The 13,227-nt window shown below is 49.5% G+C and overlaps 5 protein-coding genes across 5 annotated transcripts; 3 read left to right on the forward strand and 2 right to left on the reverse strand.

Annotated features, from left to right (window-relative positions):
- The first annotated feature begins 3,096 nt into the window (after positions 1–3,096).
- On the forward strand, positions 3,097–3,777 carry LOC130490162 (histone H1-like). The gene has a single exon (XM_056863977.1). The coding sequence runs from the start codon at positions 3,097–3,099 to the stop codon at positions 3,775–3,777; it is 681 nt and encodes a 226-aa protein (XP_056719955.1).
- A 961-nt stretch (positions 3,778–4,738) lies between these two features.
- LOC130490167 (histone H3) lies at positions 4,739–5,149 on the reverse strand. The gene has a single exon (XM_056863981.1). It carries the CDS (start codon positions 5,147–5,149, stop codon positions 4,739–4,741), a length of 411 nt encoding a protein of 136 aa, XP_056719959.1.
- Positions 5,150–5,504: 355 nt separating this feature from the next.
- LOC130490174 (histone H4) lies at positions 5,505–5,819 on the forward strand. The gene has a single exon (XM_056863988.1). It carries the CDS (start codon positions 5,508–5,510, stop codon positions 5,817–5,819), a length of 312 nt encoding a protein of 103 aa, XP_056719966.1. The 5' UTR covers positions 5,505–5,507.
- A 759-nt stretch (positions 5,820–6,578) lies between these two features.
- On the reverse strand, positions 6,579–6,974 carry LOC130490169 (histone H2A-IV-like). Its single transcript, XM_056863982.1, has one exon. The coding sequence runs from the start codon at positions 6,972–6,974 to the stop codon at positions 6,585–6,587; it is 390 nt and encodes a 129-aa protein (XP_056719960.1). The 3' UTR covers positions 6,579–6,584.
- A 5,144-nt stretch (positions 6,975–12,118) lies between these two features.
- Positions 12,119–12,430, forward strand: LOC130490172 (histone H4). The gene has a single exon (XM_056863986.1). It carries the CDS (start codon positions 12,119–12,121, stop codon positions 12,428–12,430), a length of 312 nt encoding a protein of 103 aa, XP_056719964.1.
- Positions 12,431–13,227: the final 797 nt, after the last annotated feature.

Here is a 13,227-nt window from a genome sequence, read left to right on the forward strand (position 1 = left end):
TACTTTGCCTTTCTCCCCCATGGGAACCCAAAGCAGTTTACGCCCTTTTCTATTTTATCATCACAACAACCCTGTGAGGCAGGTTAGGCAAACAGTATGTGACTGGCCCAAGGTTACCCAGTCAGAGTGGGGATTCGAATTTGGGTCTCCCAGATCCTAGTCTTGACACTCCAACCACTCCATCACACTGGCCAGAGCCCCACTATTGATACCCCCCTTCCCTCCCTGGGCTAAGCCCTGGTCTTCTGCACAGCTCTATGATGAGGGTGTGCTACAGGTATGGATCTGAGGCCTAGCATGCTCATTCACACACGTACTCACATGCTGCCTGAACTGTCGATAGCAACAGGTTTGTTATACCTCAGGGCAAGGCCAAGAGTTAGAGCAGCAAGTACCACAGAGCCTACTTAACACGCACATACACACAAAGAAGGCTGACCCCACCTTCCCAACTCCATAAATAATGCAGCTTAGCCAAACAGGATAAAGTCATTGCCTATAAACTGATTTCCAGATTTGAGTGAGAGCACAGCTCTTTGGATGACTGAAGAAATGCAAAAACAAAAAGGAGTCTTGTGGGAAAAGATCAAGAGTCCAGTAGCACCTTAAAGACTAACAAAATTTCTGGTAGGGTATGAGCTTTCATGAGTCACAGCTCACTTCACGTATTTAAAGACGAAGGGACTGGTTGAAGCTTTCATAAATCAATGCAAAAATCTGTACAGGTGCATAAGAGCATTGGAGCCTTGCCGGATCAGTCCAACGGCCCATGCAGTCTAGGCAGCATCCCATTTCTAGCTGTTGACTGACCAGGTGCCTCTGGAAGGTTTATAAGCACGGCATGGAGGTCAATGCCTCTCCCTGTCCCCCCAACCCAGCAACTGGCATTCAGATACATTTGCTCTGGCCATGGAGGTTCTCCCTTTAGCTGCTATTAATAAATATGTCATTGGAATGGATAGATTGTTCCTTGATATTGTTTCTGAATGTCAGTGTTCATGCATACGTGGGCAGTGTTGCCAAAGATATTGTACTGCCGTTATGTAAGAATCCAAAAGCATAATTACTTACAAAGTTTCTCTGCCGTGATGGATTCTGCCAGGATAATTTTCTAGCACACAGGATACTGAACTGAAATACAGTATTGAAAAAAATAGAGGCAAATGTTCAATCTGCCATGCCTTCTTCAGGTAATAAGTACCTACAGATAGTTCATGTTAAGAACTAAGCAAATGATTTGGATTTCTAAGCACTTGGATCCTGGGTGGATTTTAAAAACTATTAATTTCCCCTCCTCTGTGGGCAATTTTCCTGTTAACCAAGTGATTGCAATGTCTAGAACAAACAAGAAACAAACTCCCCTGGAACTGGAGGAGATCAGAGCTGACTCATGTTAGAAGAGGAATGTGGAACTCACTGCCTCAAGATGGTCGTTCATAAGCACAGGTGCCTTTAATAGGAGATTAGACAAGTACATGGAGGATGGTTCTGTTGAGGGGTATTAGCGACAATGTCAGAAAGGAACATTGGAGAAAGCTTGTAGATGCCCGGCTAGAAGAACTTGGGCTCTGATGGCAACTGGATGTTTCCTGTTCAGACCAGAGGAGCTCTGCCTCCTGGCTCTCACCTGGGAAGGAACTATGTCAGAGGGGAAGAACCAAACGGTCCCAGGTTCAGCCCCGACATCTCCAGTTAAAAGAACCAGGCAGTAGGTGATGGGAAAGACCTCTGCCTGTGACCCTGGAGAGTGGCTGCCAGTCTGAGCAGACAATACTGGCTTTGAAGGACCAAGGGTCTGATTCGGTATAGGTTAGCTTCATGTTGTGAACACTGGGGAGAGGCTGTGGCTCTCGCTCAGGGCTAGAGCTTCTGCTTAGCATGCAGGAGATCCCACATCCAATCACTGGAATCTCCAGTTAAAAGAATAAGTAAAAAGTGATGTGAAAGACCTCTCTGCCTGAGACCCTGGAGAGCTGCTGCCAGTCTGAGTAGACAATACTGACCTTGATGGACTAAGGGTCTGATTCAGTAGAAGGCAACTTCATGTGTGCACTGTTTTTTACATTCTCCTGTCCATTTGTGACGGGTTGGTGAATTGGAATAACGCAATCCTAACCACACAAGGTCACAGCCAGCGACTTCTTCCAGGATCAGCCTGCTTAGCAGGACTTGGTTGTAACACCAACACCACCAAATGCTGGCAGCCTCCTGCAAAAATTTTTTTTGGGGGAAAGCCCTTTTGCTATAACATAATTTGTTTAAATATAATTTTAAAAACGAGGTGAATGAATAGGCATCTTTAATAGCTTGGTTGCTCTAGAATGCCTTTCCATCGTCTTTGCACTAGGAGTTCCCAGAGGGAGACACAAACAGATGCTCAACCAGCAAAGTGCAAAAAAAGTCAGTTTTTGTAAATAACCAGATGAAATTTTCACTTATCAGCAGAACTGGGCCACTTAAAATAACTATAGTTCCCTCGCATCTCGCTGTCATTCATATTCTGGGGGTAACAGACTAAGGCTGCCTTCTGTCAATTCAGTCCCAAGCTCCTTGTCAGATGTGTTACTTGACTCGCTTCAAGAGGCGATTGTGGCGAAGGGACCGGCCAGAACCCCCCACTTCCTTCACGGTCGAGATATAGACCCTCTAGGCTTTCGGAACCGGGAGTTGCCACAGCCCTTTATCAAAAGGACCCTTTGCTATTTTCAGCCAAAAGCAAAAGTTTGCAAATTTGGAGGCAGCAAAAGCCGGCGGACGCTGAGTTCCCGCTTCATTTCCAGGCGAACGCCGCTTCTCCCGGTTGTGAAAACGGGGCCCCTGCACACGGACATTCTGCCCATGGATCCCCCCGGGAATGGGGGGGATCCGCGGAAAGGCTTTCGATTAATCGGGTGTTTTGTGCAGACCAAGAAACACAAAGTTCTGCCGACCGAGGGGGCCATCTCTGGGACTCGGAGAGAGGTGCCAGAAACGCACCAATCAGCGCGCAGCTCCTCCCCTATAAATACCAGGCAGCTCCTCCGCAGCTCCTATTCGGCGTTTCTGCTGCGAGGAAGGAAGTTGCTGGGATCGGATTTGTTTTGCCAGGACTCCAGGATGACTGAGGAAGTTCCGGCCGCGCCTGTCGCCGCGCTCCAGCCCGCCAAGCTGCCGGCGAAGAAGGCGAAGAAAGCGGTGGTGGCGGCCAAGTCACGCAAGCCGGCCGGCCCCAGCGTGACGGAGCTGCTGACCCAGGCGGTGACGGCCTGCAAGGAGCGCAGCGGCGTCTCCCTGGCCGCGCTGAAGAAGTCGCTGGCGGCCTCCGGCTATGACGTGGAGAGGAACAACAGCCGCATCAAGCTGGGCCTCAAGAGCCTGGTGACCAAAGGCACGCTGCTGCAGACCAAAGGCACGGGAGCCTCGGGCTCCTTCAAGCTCAACAAGAAGCAGGCCGAGGCCAAGGACAAGGCGGCGGCGGCCAAGAAGAAGCAGCCTCCAGCCGCGGCATCCAAGAGCAACAAGAAGCTCCCCGTCAAGAAGCCGGCTAGCGCCGCTAAGAAAGTCAAGAAGGCGGTGGGTGCGGCCGCGGGGGCCAAGAAGAGCGCCAAGAAAGTGGCCAAGAAGCCCGCGGCGACGGGGAGCAAGAAGGCGGCGGCCAAGAGCCCCAAGAAGGTGGCCAAGCCCAAGAAAGCGGCCAGGAGCCCCGCGAAAGCCAGGAGCGCCAAGCCTAAAGCCAAGCCCAAGACGCCCAAAGCGAAGGTGGGCAAGCCCAAGAAGGCGGCGCCTAAGAAGAAGTAAAGACAAAGCGCTGCATGGAAAGGAGCGCTCTCCAAACCCCCAAAGGCTCTTTTAAGAGCCACCCACCGCTTCCGAAAAAGTGCTGAATCGCCACTTTCTCCTAACCTTACACAATAACTTATTTAAAAATCCATGGCGTTATGACGTCACTCACGGTGCCGCAGCTTGCTGTGGAATTTACCCCCCTGCCCCATTAAATAGAGACCTAAAATTTCTTGTGTAGCGTATAGGACTTTGGAACAATTTCCCGAGTTCTGCACAACAGCTGGGAAGCTCGGTTCGAATCCCTGCTTCGACATGGAAAGCTGCGATGATCATTTTATTTGTTCAGTATCCCCCCCGCCTCCCCCCCCCCACAAAAACTACACTTATAATGGGGCAGGGGCATATAAGAGCCAGTATGGCGCAGCAGTTAAGAGCGGAGGACTCTTACTCTGGAGAGCGGGGTTCGATTCCCCGCTCCTCCATATGAAGCCAGCTGGGTGACCTTGAGCCAGTCACAGGTCTCCGAATTTTCTCAGCCCACTCACAGGCAGGCAATAGCAAACCCCCTCCGCACGTCTCTTGCTTTGAAAAACCTTACGGGGTCGCCGTAAATTAGCTGTGACTTTACGGCACTTCACACTCGAGTAGACAACGTACTTCACAGGGTTGTTTCCTAAGGTTAAAATGAGCATAACATGTAAGCCATTTTGGATCTCGCTAAGTTATCGTGATAGTACCGAATGGCAAAATGTTACTTCAAGCCGGGAAGCCCACTACCGGGAGTCTACTTACTTCCAAAGAACCTATATGCTTTTAAATCACTTCTCAATGAGAAGTTATATCGAGACAAAATTAAGCAACTCCTAATCTTTATCCGTTAGGACACAGCCATTTTGTGCATAAGTGGGTGGCTCTTAAAAGAGCCTTTGGGTTTTGTAAGTCTGCAGCAGCCGCCGCTGTCTTTTCCGGCAGCCTCTTAAGCCCTCTCCCCGCGGATGCGTCGGGCCAGCTGGATGTCCTTGGGCATGATGGTGACGCGCTTGGCGTGGATGGCGCACAGGTTGGTGTCCTCGAAGAGCCCCACCAGGTAGGCCTCGCTGGCCTCCTGCAGCGCCATGACGGCCGAGCTCTGGAAGCGCAGGTCGGTCTTGAAGTCCTGCGCGATCTCGCGCACCAGGCGCTGGAAGGGCAGCTTGCGGATCAGCAGCTCCGTCGACTTCTGGTAGCGCCGGATCTCGCGCAGCGCCACCGTGCCCGGCCGGTAGCGGTGCGGCTTCTTCACGCCGCCGGTGGCCGGCGCGCTCTTCCGGGCAGCCTTGGTGGCCAGCTGCTTTCGAGGCGCCTTCCCGCCGGTGGACTTGCGAGCGGTCTGCTTGGTGCGAGCCATAGCAGTAGCAGAGAAGAACAAACTGCAATAACAGAAACTGGCCGGGCGCCTGGTTATTTATAGGCGACTTATCCCGTTCTGATTGGTTGAAGTTAACCCAGCAGCCGTTGGACCAATTTGAACGTCCCGCGCTTTGCAGCGATTGGCTGAATATTGCGAAGCCTCATTCGCGAATAGTACGTGAGCTTAGATTAGTTTATCATTTGGAAAGGGCGTTTCTTACGTAGCTTGGAAGTCTGAGGCGACAAGAAGGGCGAAGTTTTCCTTGTGGTCGGACTTCGGTCTATATAAGGGCAAGAATCCGCTAGTCAGAACTACCTTTTTTCTCTCTGCTGATCGCTGAGGTTTATTGAGCAAAATGTCTGGCCGCGGTAAAGGAGGCAAAGGCCTGGGGAAGGGAGGCGCCAAGCGGCACCGCAAAGTCCTTCGCGACAACATCCAGGGCATCACCAAGCCTGCCATCCGCCGCCTGGCTCGCCGCGGGGGAGTGAAGCGTATCTCGGGGCTGATCTACGAGGAGACCCGCGGCGTGTTGAAGGTCTTCCTGGAGAACGTGATCCGCGACGCCGTCACCTACACCGAGCACGCCAAGAGGAAGACGGTCACCGCCATGGATGTGGTCTACGCCCTGAAGCGCCAGGGACGCACCCTCTACGGCTTCGGGGGCTAAAAACAATAAAAAACCCATCAAATTCTACAACAAAAGGTCCTTTTAAGGGCCACCCACCCTTTCTAAGAAAAAGCTGGGTTGCTTTGCGTGTCATTTTGGTTTTAAGTAAAAGTATTAACATGTATATCGTCTTTTGTGTCAACCTTATACATATTGCGTTAAGTTACCGAAGGTGTTGGTATCATACTGTGCTACGTTTCGTTTGCAAATACTATTGCACAAATACCGTCTGCACACATTCTAAAGCATTTTAAATTTCCCGTGACCTAAATATAGGGTAAATTCTCAGTATTTCGAATTCACAACGTCGTGCATAACTCGAGGCCCCACCAATAACTTTTATTGTAATGATTTGTAGGGTAATCGTTGTGTATTTCAAGTGAAGGGCTGGATTTACACCCATTCTGCAGTCGCTCTAATGGCTGCGCACTGAATCAGTTCCAAGGCATCGTGCAAGGGGGTTGGACTAGATGACCTTGGTTGTCCCTTCCAACTCTGATTCTATGTATTTGCAATCGCTCTTACAAACCTCTTCCACGCCCTTGGCCCCTCCTATTACCCCCTTTTGAAGTCCTACTCCTAATACATTGCTTATTAGGTGCCCTATCGAGTGTATCAATTCACAGCATCACTCGCTTTGTGCCTCAATGAGAAAGGCGGGCGAATATGGTCAATAATACGCAAGTGGCGCGGGCTCTTTTAGGATGCGGTGGGCGGCTCTGAAAAGAGCCTTTTTTTCGGGGTGGGGGAGAAGCGGAGGCGGCCTCACTTGGCCTTGGCCTTGTGGCTCTCGGTCTTCTTGGGCAGCAGGACGGCCTGGATGTTGGGCAGGACGCCGCCCTGGGCGATGGTCACCCTGCCCAGCAGCTTGTTGAGCTCCTCGTCGTTGCGGACGGCCAGCTGCAGGTGGCGGGGGATGATGCGCGTCTTCTTGTTGTCGCGCGCCGCGTTGCCCGCCAGCTCCAGGATCTCGGCCGTCAGGTACTCCAGCACGGCCGCCAGGTAGACCGGCGCGCCGGCCCCCACCCGCTCGGCGTAGTTGCCCTTGCGCAGCAGCCGGTGCACGCGGCCCACCGGGAACTGCAGCCCGGCCCGCGACGAGCGCGTCTTCGCCTTGGCCCGCGCCTTGCCGCCCTGCTTGCCCCGGCCGGACATCGTTAGCTTGGCTGCTTCTGGGAGTGCTGGAAGAGGAGCTGCAACAAACAAAGGCGAGGTTGTGGCCAGGAATAGGTGGCTCCGGCCGTATTTATTTACTCCCCGGGGCTCCGCAACGCTTAAATCTGATTGGACGAGGACAGACTGTGAGGCTGATTGTCCAATGAGAACGCGCAAGTTCGTTACAGCCAATGAGAAGGCAAGTTTTGAGGTGTTCGTTATCAAACAAAAATGCCATAGTCTTAAACCTCCGTGGTTTACATGTTCTGTTAGAGAAAGGGGGGGGGGGAATGGATGATCTAAAACAGTGATTCTCAAACTTTTCAGGCCACCGCCCCCCCTTGGTTCCACAAACTCAACCCCAGTGCCCCCTACCCTATCCAACAACACAGTTGAAGGGGCCCACCTCTAGCGCTACCCTGCTGCCTCCTTGCCTCTTAGTGCCCCCCCAAGGTAATCCCACCGCCCCCCAGGGGGTGGTACTGCCCACTTTGGGAACCACTGATCTAAAAGAAAAATCCAGAGCACAAGCCATATCATACTTTTTATTATGGCTCCACAATTAACATTCCTTCGAAAAGGCAAAAATCTTTTATCTTTATTTATTTATTGGTTTTATATCCGTCCTTCTATCCCAGCCAAGGCCAGGCTCAGTGCCAGTAACAACAGCAAGCAATACATCATAAAATACATTAAAAAAAAACAAACATTTAAATCCATACAGTATTAGTTGAAAACAACAATTCTCAATTAAAAACAATTTAAGATCAAGGACAGATGCCGTGTGCAAAGGTTCTCGGACAGCTTGGAAAAGGACAGCCAGGATCCCCCAACTCTGATGGTAACCAGTAAAAGGGGGTGGGGGAGAGATAGGGAGGCCAGCTGTGATGATAACCCTTGCTGCCTTCAACCACAGGCTTGGCAGAACATCTTGGTCTTACAGGCCCTGGTCTCATCTGAGAGAGAGAGTTCCACCAGGCTGGGGCCAGAGCCAAGAAAGCCCTGACCCTTGTTGAGGGCAGCTGGACACTCCTTGGCCCAGGGACCACCAGTAGGTTGGCATCTGCTGAACATAATGCTCTCTGGGGGGTGTATCGGGAGAGGAGGTCCTGCAAATATGCCGGTCCCAGATCATTAGGGCTTTAAAGGTTAAAACCAGCACCTTGAACCTGGTCCGATATTCCAGCTGGAGCCAGTGCAGTTGTCGGAGCACTGGCTGGATACGGTTCTCAACAGGGTCCCTGTAAGGACCCTCGTGGCTGCATTCGGAACCAGCTGGATCTTTCGAATCAGTCCCGAGGGCAGCCCTACTTAGAGCGAGTTACAGTAATCTAGCCTGGAGATGACCGTCAGATGGATTGCTGTGGCTAGGTTGGGGCGGGAGAGGTACAGCAACAGCTGCATTATGTGGAATGCAGTTGTTTTATGGTCCCGTGGTTGTAAAAAATTCTGGGAATCCCTGGATACCTGCATCAGCTTTGCAACTAACATCTGAGCACAACACAGAAGCCAACTACAAAGAAGAAAAAGAGGTGGTTTTTATACGCGGACTTTCTCTACCACTTAAGGAAGAATCAAACTAGTTTACAATCACCTTCCCTTCCCCACAACAGACACAGGGGCTGTGAAAGCTCTGGAAGAGTTGTGACTAGCCCAAGGTCACCCAGCTGGCTTCGTGTGTAGGAGTGGGTAAACAAATCCACTTCACCAGATTAGCCTCCGCCGCTCATGTGGAGGAGTGGGGAATAAAACCTGGTTCTCCAGATCAGAGTCCACTGCTCTTAACCACTACACCACACTGGCTCCCAGCAGGACTTTACCTGGCGTCCTGGCATCTTTCTTTTCCTTTGCTTAAAAAAATTCTTTGGTTACATCCAGTCTACTCTGAAGACAAGTTCTGGAGAATTCTGAAGCTTTCATGCTGTTACATACCATTTGGTTGGGCCTGATAAAAGGTATACCCTGACCTGGATAGCCCAGGCTAGCTTGATCTCATCAGATCTCAGAAGCTAACCAGGGTCAGCCCTGGTAGGTATTTGGATGGGACACCACCAAAGAATACCAGGGTCATGACACGGAGGCAGGCAATGGCAAACCACCTCCCAATGTCTTGTGCCTTGAAAACCCCATCGGCGGGATAGTCGTAAGCCAGATGTGACTGGATAGCAAAAAAATTTTTTTTAAGGTATTATGTCATCTGTGTTGCATGTTTAAATAAAGCAGGCTTAGGTCATGGATTTTAAGGTATCTCTTTGAGAGATTTTTGCCCCTTTAAATTGTAACAGCCGTGACTTGTCAGATCTCAGAAGCTAAGCAGGGTCAGCCCACATAAGTACTTGGGTGGGAAACCACCAAAGTCCAGGGTCTGGCAGGCTATAGCAAAACCTCCTCTGACTGTCTCTGGCCTTGAAAACCCTATGGGGGATGGAGGGTGGCCATAAATTGGCTGTGACTTGATGGCACTTTTTCCACTACCAAAAGCCAACAAGATTTTATTCCAGTATAAATTTTTGTGGAATAACATCCAGTTTTCATTTATGATAGAATATATTAGTCTGTAAAATACCACAAGCCTTCTTTCTGTTTTAGTCATTAGCTTGATAAAGGCAGGAATTAGAAGTAATTGTTTAAACTGTTCTTTTAAAAATATTACTCTGGTGGTAGATGCAGTTGTCAACCTACAGGTCAAACCTGGAGATCTCCCAGAATCACAAGTGATCTCCAAGTGACCTAGATCAGTTCCCTTGGAGGAAATGGCTGTTTCGAAGGGTGGCTTCTATGGCCTTATACCCCACTGAGGCCCCTCCCCTCCCCAAATCCTTCCCTCACCAGGCTCCGCCCCGAATCTCCAGGAATTTCATAAGCTACAGTTCCCAACCTTAGTTATAGCTCACCTTTCTCAGTGAGACTCAAGGCAGGCTGCAGAATAAAAGCAATATACTCATACGGCATGAGAGTTTCAATAAATAATGTAATTGTATTCTATTGCTGTTACTCCAAACAGGCCAGGGATGAGAAACTACGAAATCCATACAGAGCCACCCCCCACTTCTGTGTGTGTCGTCAAGACACAGCTGACTTATGGTGACCCCAGAGGGTTTTCAAGGCAGCAGACCATCGGAGGTGGTTTGCCATTGCCTGTCTCCGCATAGGCTGAGAGAGTTCTGAGAGAACTGTAACTAGCCCAAGGTCACCCAGCTGGCCTCATGTGGAGGAGTGGGGAAACCAACCCGGTTCACCAGATTAGAGTCTGTCGCTCTTAACCACTACACCACATTGGCTCTCTCACCCTTCTACACAGCTATAATAAATAACATGTGATTTAGAACTGTAAAGCAACATAACTTCTAAGTACAAAGACTCTAATAAACAGGGGTTTGGGTTGGGGAGTGCCAATATTCATAGAATCATAGAGTTGGAAGGGACCACCAGGGCCATCAAGTCCAACCCCCTGCACAATGCAGGAAATTCACAACTACCTCCCCCCTCCACACCCCTAGTGACCAGAAGATGGCCAAGATGCCCTGCCTCTCATCATCTGCCTAAGGTCACAGAATCAGCATTGCTGACAGATGGCCATCTAACCTCTTCTTAAAAACCTCCAGGGAAGGAGGGCTTACCACCTCCCGAGGAAGCCTGTTCCACTGAGGAACCGCTCTGTTAGAAAATTCTTCCTAATGTCTAGACGGAAACACTTTTGATTTAATTTCAACCCGTTGGTTCTGGTCCGACCTTCTTGAGCAACAGAAAACAACTTGGCACCCTCCTCTATATGACAGCCCTTCAAGTACTTGAAGATGGTTATTTATTTTTATTTATTATTTTTTTTATTTCTAGCCCGCCCTCCCCCGGTGAGGCCGGGCTCAGGGCAGGTTACAACACCAAAATTTCCAATATAACAATAACAATAAAATATATAAAACCATAAAACCACAGAACAACCCGATTAATTTAAAAGATGGCCGCCATATATAAGTGCATACTGTAGCAGGTAAGGCCAGCCATAGTATATAATCGGTTATCATATCCCCTCTCAGTCTTCTCCTCTTCAGGCTAAACATACCCAGCCCTTCAACCTTTCCTCATAGGACTTGGTCTCCAGACCCCTCACCATCTTTGTTGCCTTTCTCTGGACACGTTCCAGCTTGTCTACATCTTTCTTAAATTGTGGTGCCCAAAACTGAACACAGTACTCTAGTTGAGGTCTAACCAGAGCAGAGTAAAGCGATACCATCACTTCGCGTGATCTGGACACTATACTTCTGTTGATGCAGCCCAAGACTGCATTTGCCTTTTTAGTTAACAGCATCACACTGCTGACTCACGTTCAGTGTTTGGTCTACTAAGACCCCAAGATCCTTTTCACACACACTACTACTCAAACAAGTCTTCCCCATCCTATAATTATGGGTTTGATTTTTCCTACCTAAATGCAGAACTTTACATTTGTCTTTGTTGAAGTGCATTTTATTTATTTCTCCAGCCTGTCAAGATCATCAAGATTCATATATTAGGTTTCACTAATTTCCTACCTCGAGGCCTTGGGGGGCCCTCTAAAGGGTGCACTAAAAGGCCCTGCTAATAAATGCCTCCTGGCAGAAATTTTTGTGGACAAGAAGCCACTGTTTAAGATGCATGAATTCGTCTCCTGTGTGGATGGATATGAGTAGCTGGACTACAAAGAGAATAATGGAAAACATTTGTGTTAGACTTTTAATTAAACACGATTGACATAGTTAAAACTTCACAGTGTTGTAACCATTAGCGTTTTCGTTTTGGAGGCCAGGAGGCATCGCGTAAAATCTCATCACACACCTATTTTCAAAAGCACCTCACCCATCCTCAGTAACTTTTTACAACCGCATTAGAGCATGGAAGATGTTTCTGAAAAGACCTTGGGTGAAAGCCGTTCCACGTTTGCTGGGAGACAAGCATCGCAAAGAGGCTTCTGGTACGACTTTCTGAATCCCTAATTCTGATTGGATGGTTTGAAAAACCTGCAGTCGGCAAGAGCCTATGAGATTAAAGTAGGGGTTACGCAGGCCGGAGGAAATGAAGTTTTCCCTCTGGTCGGGTAGAGCCATATAAAAGAGTACAGCTCGTTCTTCTGGTTTTCTATCTGTAGTTGGGGCTAGAGAGCAGTTATGTCTGGACGTGGCAAAGGAGGGAAAGGCCTGGGGAAGGGAGGCGCCAAGAGGCACCGCAAGGTCCTCCGGGACAACATCCAGGGCATCACCAAGCCCGCCATCCGCCGCCTGGCTCGCCGCGGGGGAGTGAAGCGCATCTCGGGGCTGATCTACGAGGAGACCCGCGGCGTGCTGAAGGTCTTCCTGGAGAACGTGATCCGCGACGCCGTCACCTACACCGAGCACGCCAAGAGGAAGACGGTCACCGCCATGGATGTGGTCTACGCCCTGAAGCGCCAGGGACGCACCCTCTACGGCTTCGGGGGCTAAAAACAACTAAAAAACCCATCAAATTCTACAACAAAAGGTCCTTTTAAGGGCCACCCCACCTATCCATAGAAAAGCTGATTTGCTGTATCGTTTTGTGAGAAAAACTGTTAAAACTTACACGGCAATAATTATGAAAGGAGTATTTGTTTATAGTGCTTGTGCGTTTATAGTAATTGCTCGTGCGTTTTTCAGTGGTGGAACACAGCTTTTTATGGGCTTCCCTGTGAAATACTTACCTTGCGATTCTGATATTGCTTCTCCAGTTCAATGACGTGATTTTAAACGTTTTTTAAAGGCTTGACACGGGAGAAAGGATGGGTTAAATGTGGCTTCAGTGGAATTGATAGGGCGGGAATAGTAAATGGAATGTGGACAGAATTATTGTAAAGCCTTTAGGAGGAATCACTGGTAGATATGGGACTGGTTGTCATCGCTATGCTGGTGGTCACAACAAGCTCTTTGTCTTTCTATCTGAATCTCATGGGAACGCAGTAAAAGGGTCTGCAGCCGACGCCTGACTGCTGTGGTTAGACGGCTGATAATTAAACTGAAACTTAACTCTGACAAAACGGAAGTGAGGCTGTGCGCTTTCCGCTTTTGAAGGGGATTCAGCTGCCCCTTATACTGGATCCAGCATTATTGTTGAAGAAACAAGTGAAGCTGAAAGAACAAAAATACCTCTAATTCATTGCAGCCCGGAAAACTGCCTCAGACCTGGATCCAGACTAGACTACCCCCATGCAATCACATAGGTCTCCCCTTGCAGTCAACCCGGGAGACTCCAGCTGGCGCAGACT

Source organism: Euleptes europaea, chromosome 18, assembly GCF_029931775.1.
Source record: "Euleptes europaea isolate rEulEur1 chromosome 18, rEulEur1.hap1, whole genome shotgun sequence".
In the NCBI taxonomy this organism is placed as follows: domain Eukaryota; kingdom Metazoa; phylum Chordata; class Lepidosauria; order Squamata; family Sphaerodactylidae; genus Euleptes; species Euleptes europaea.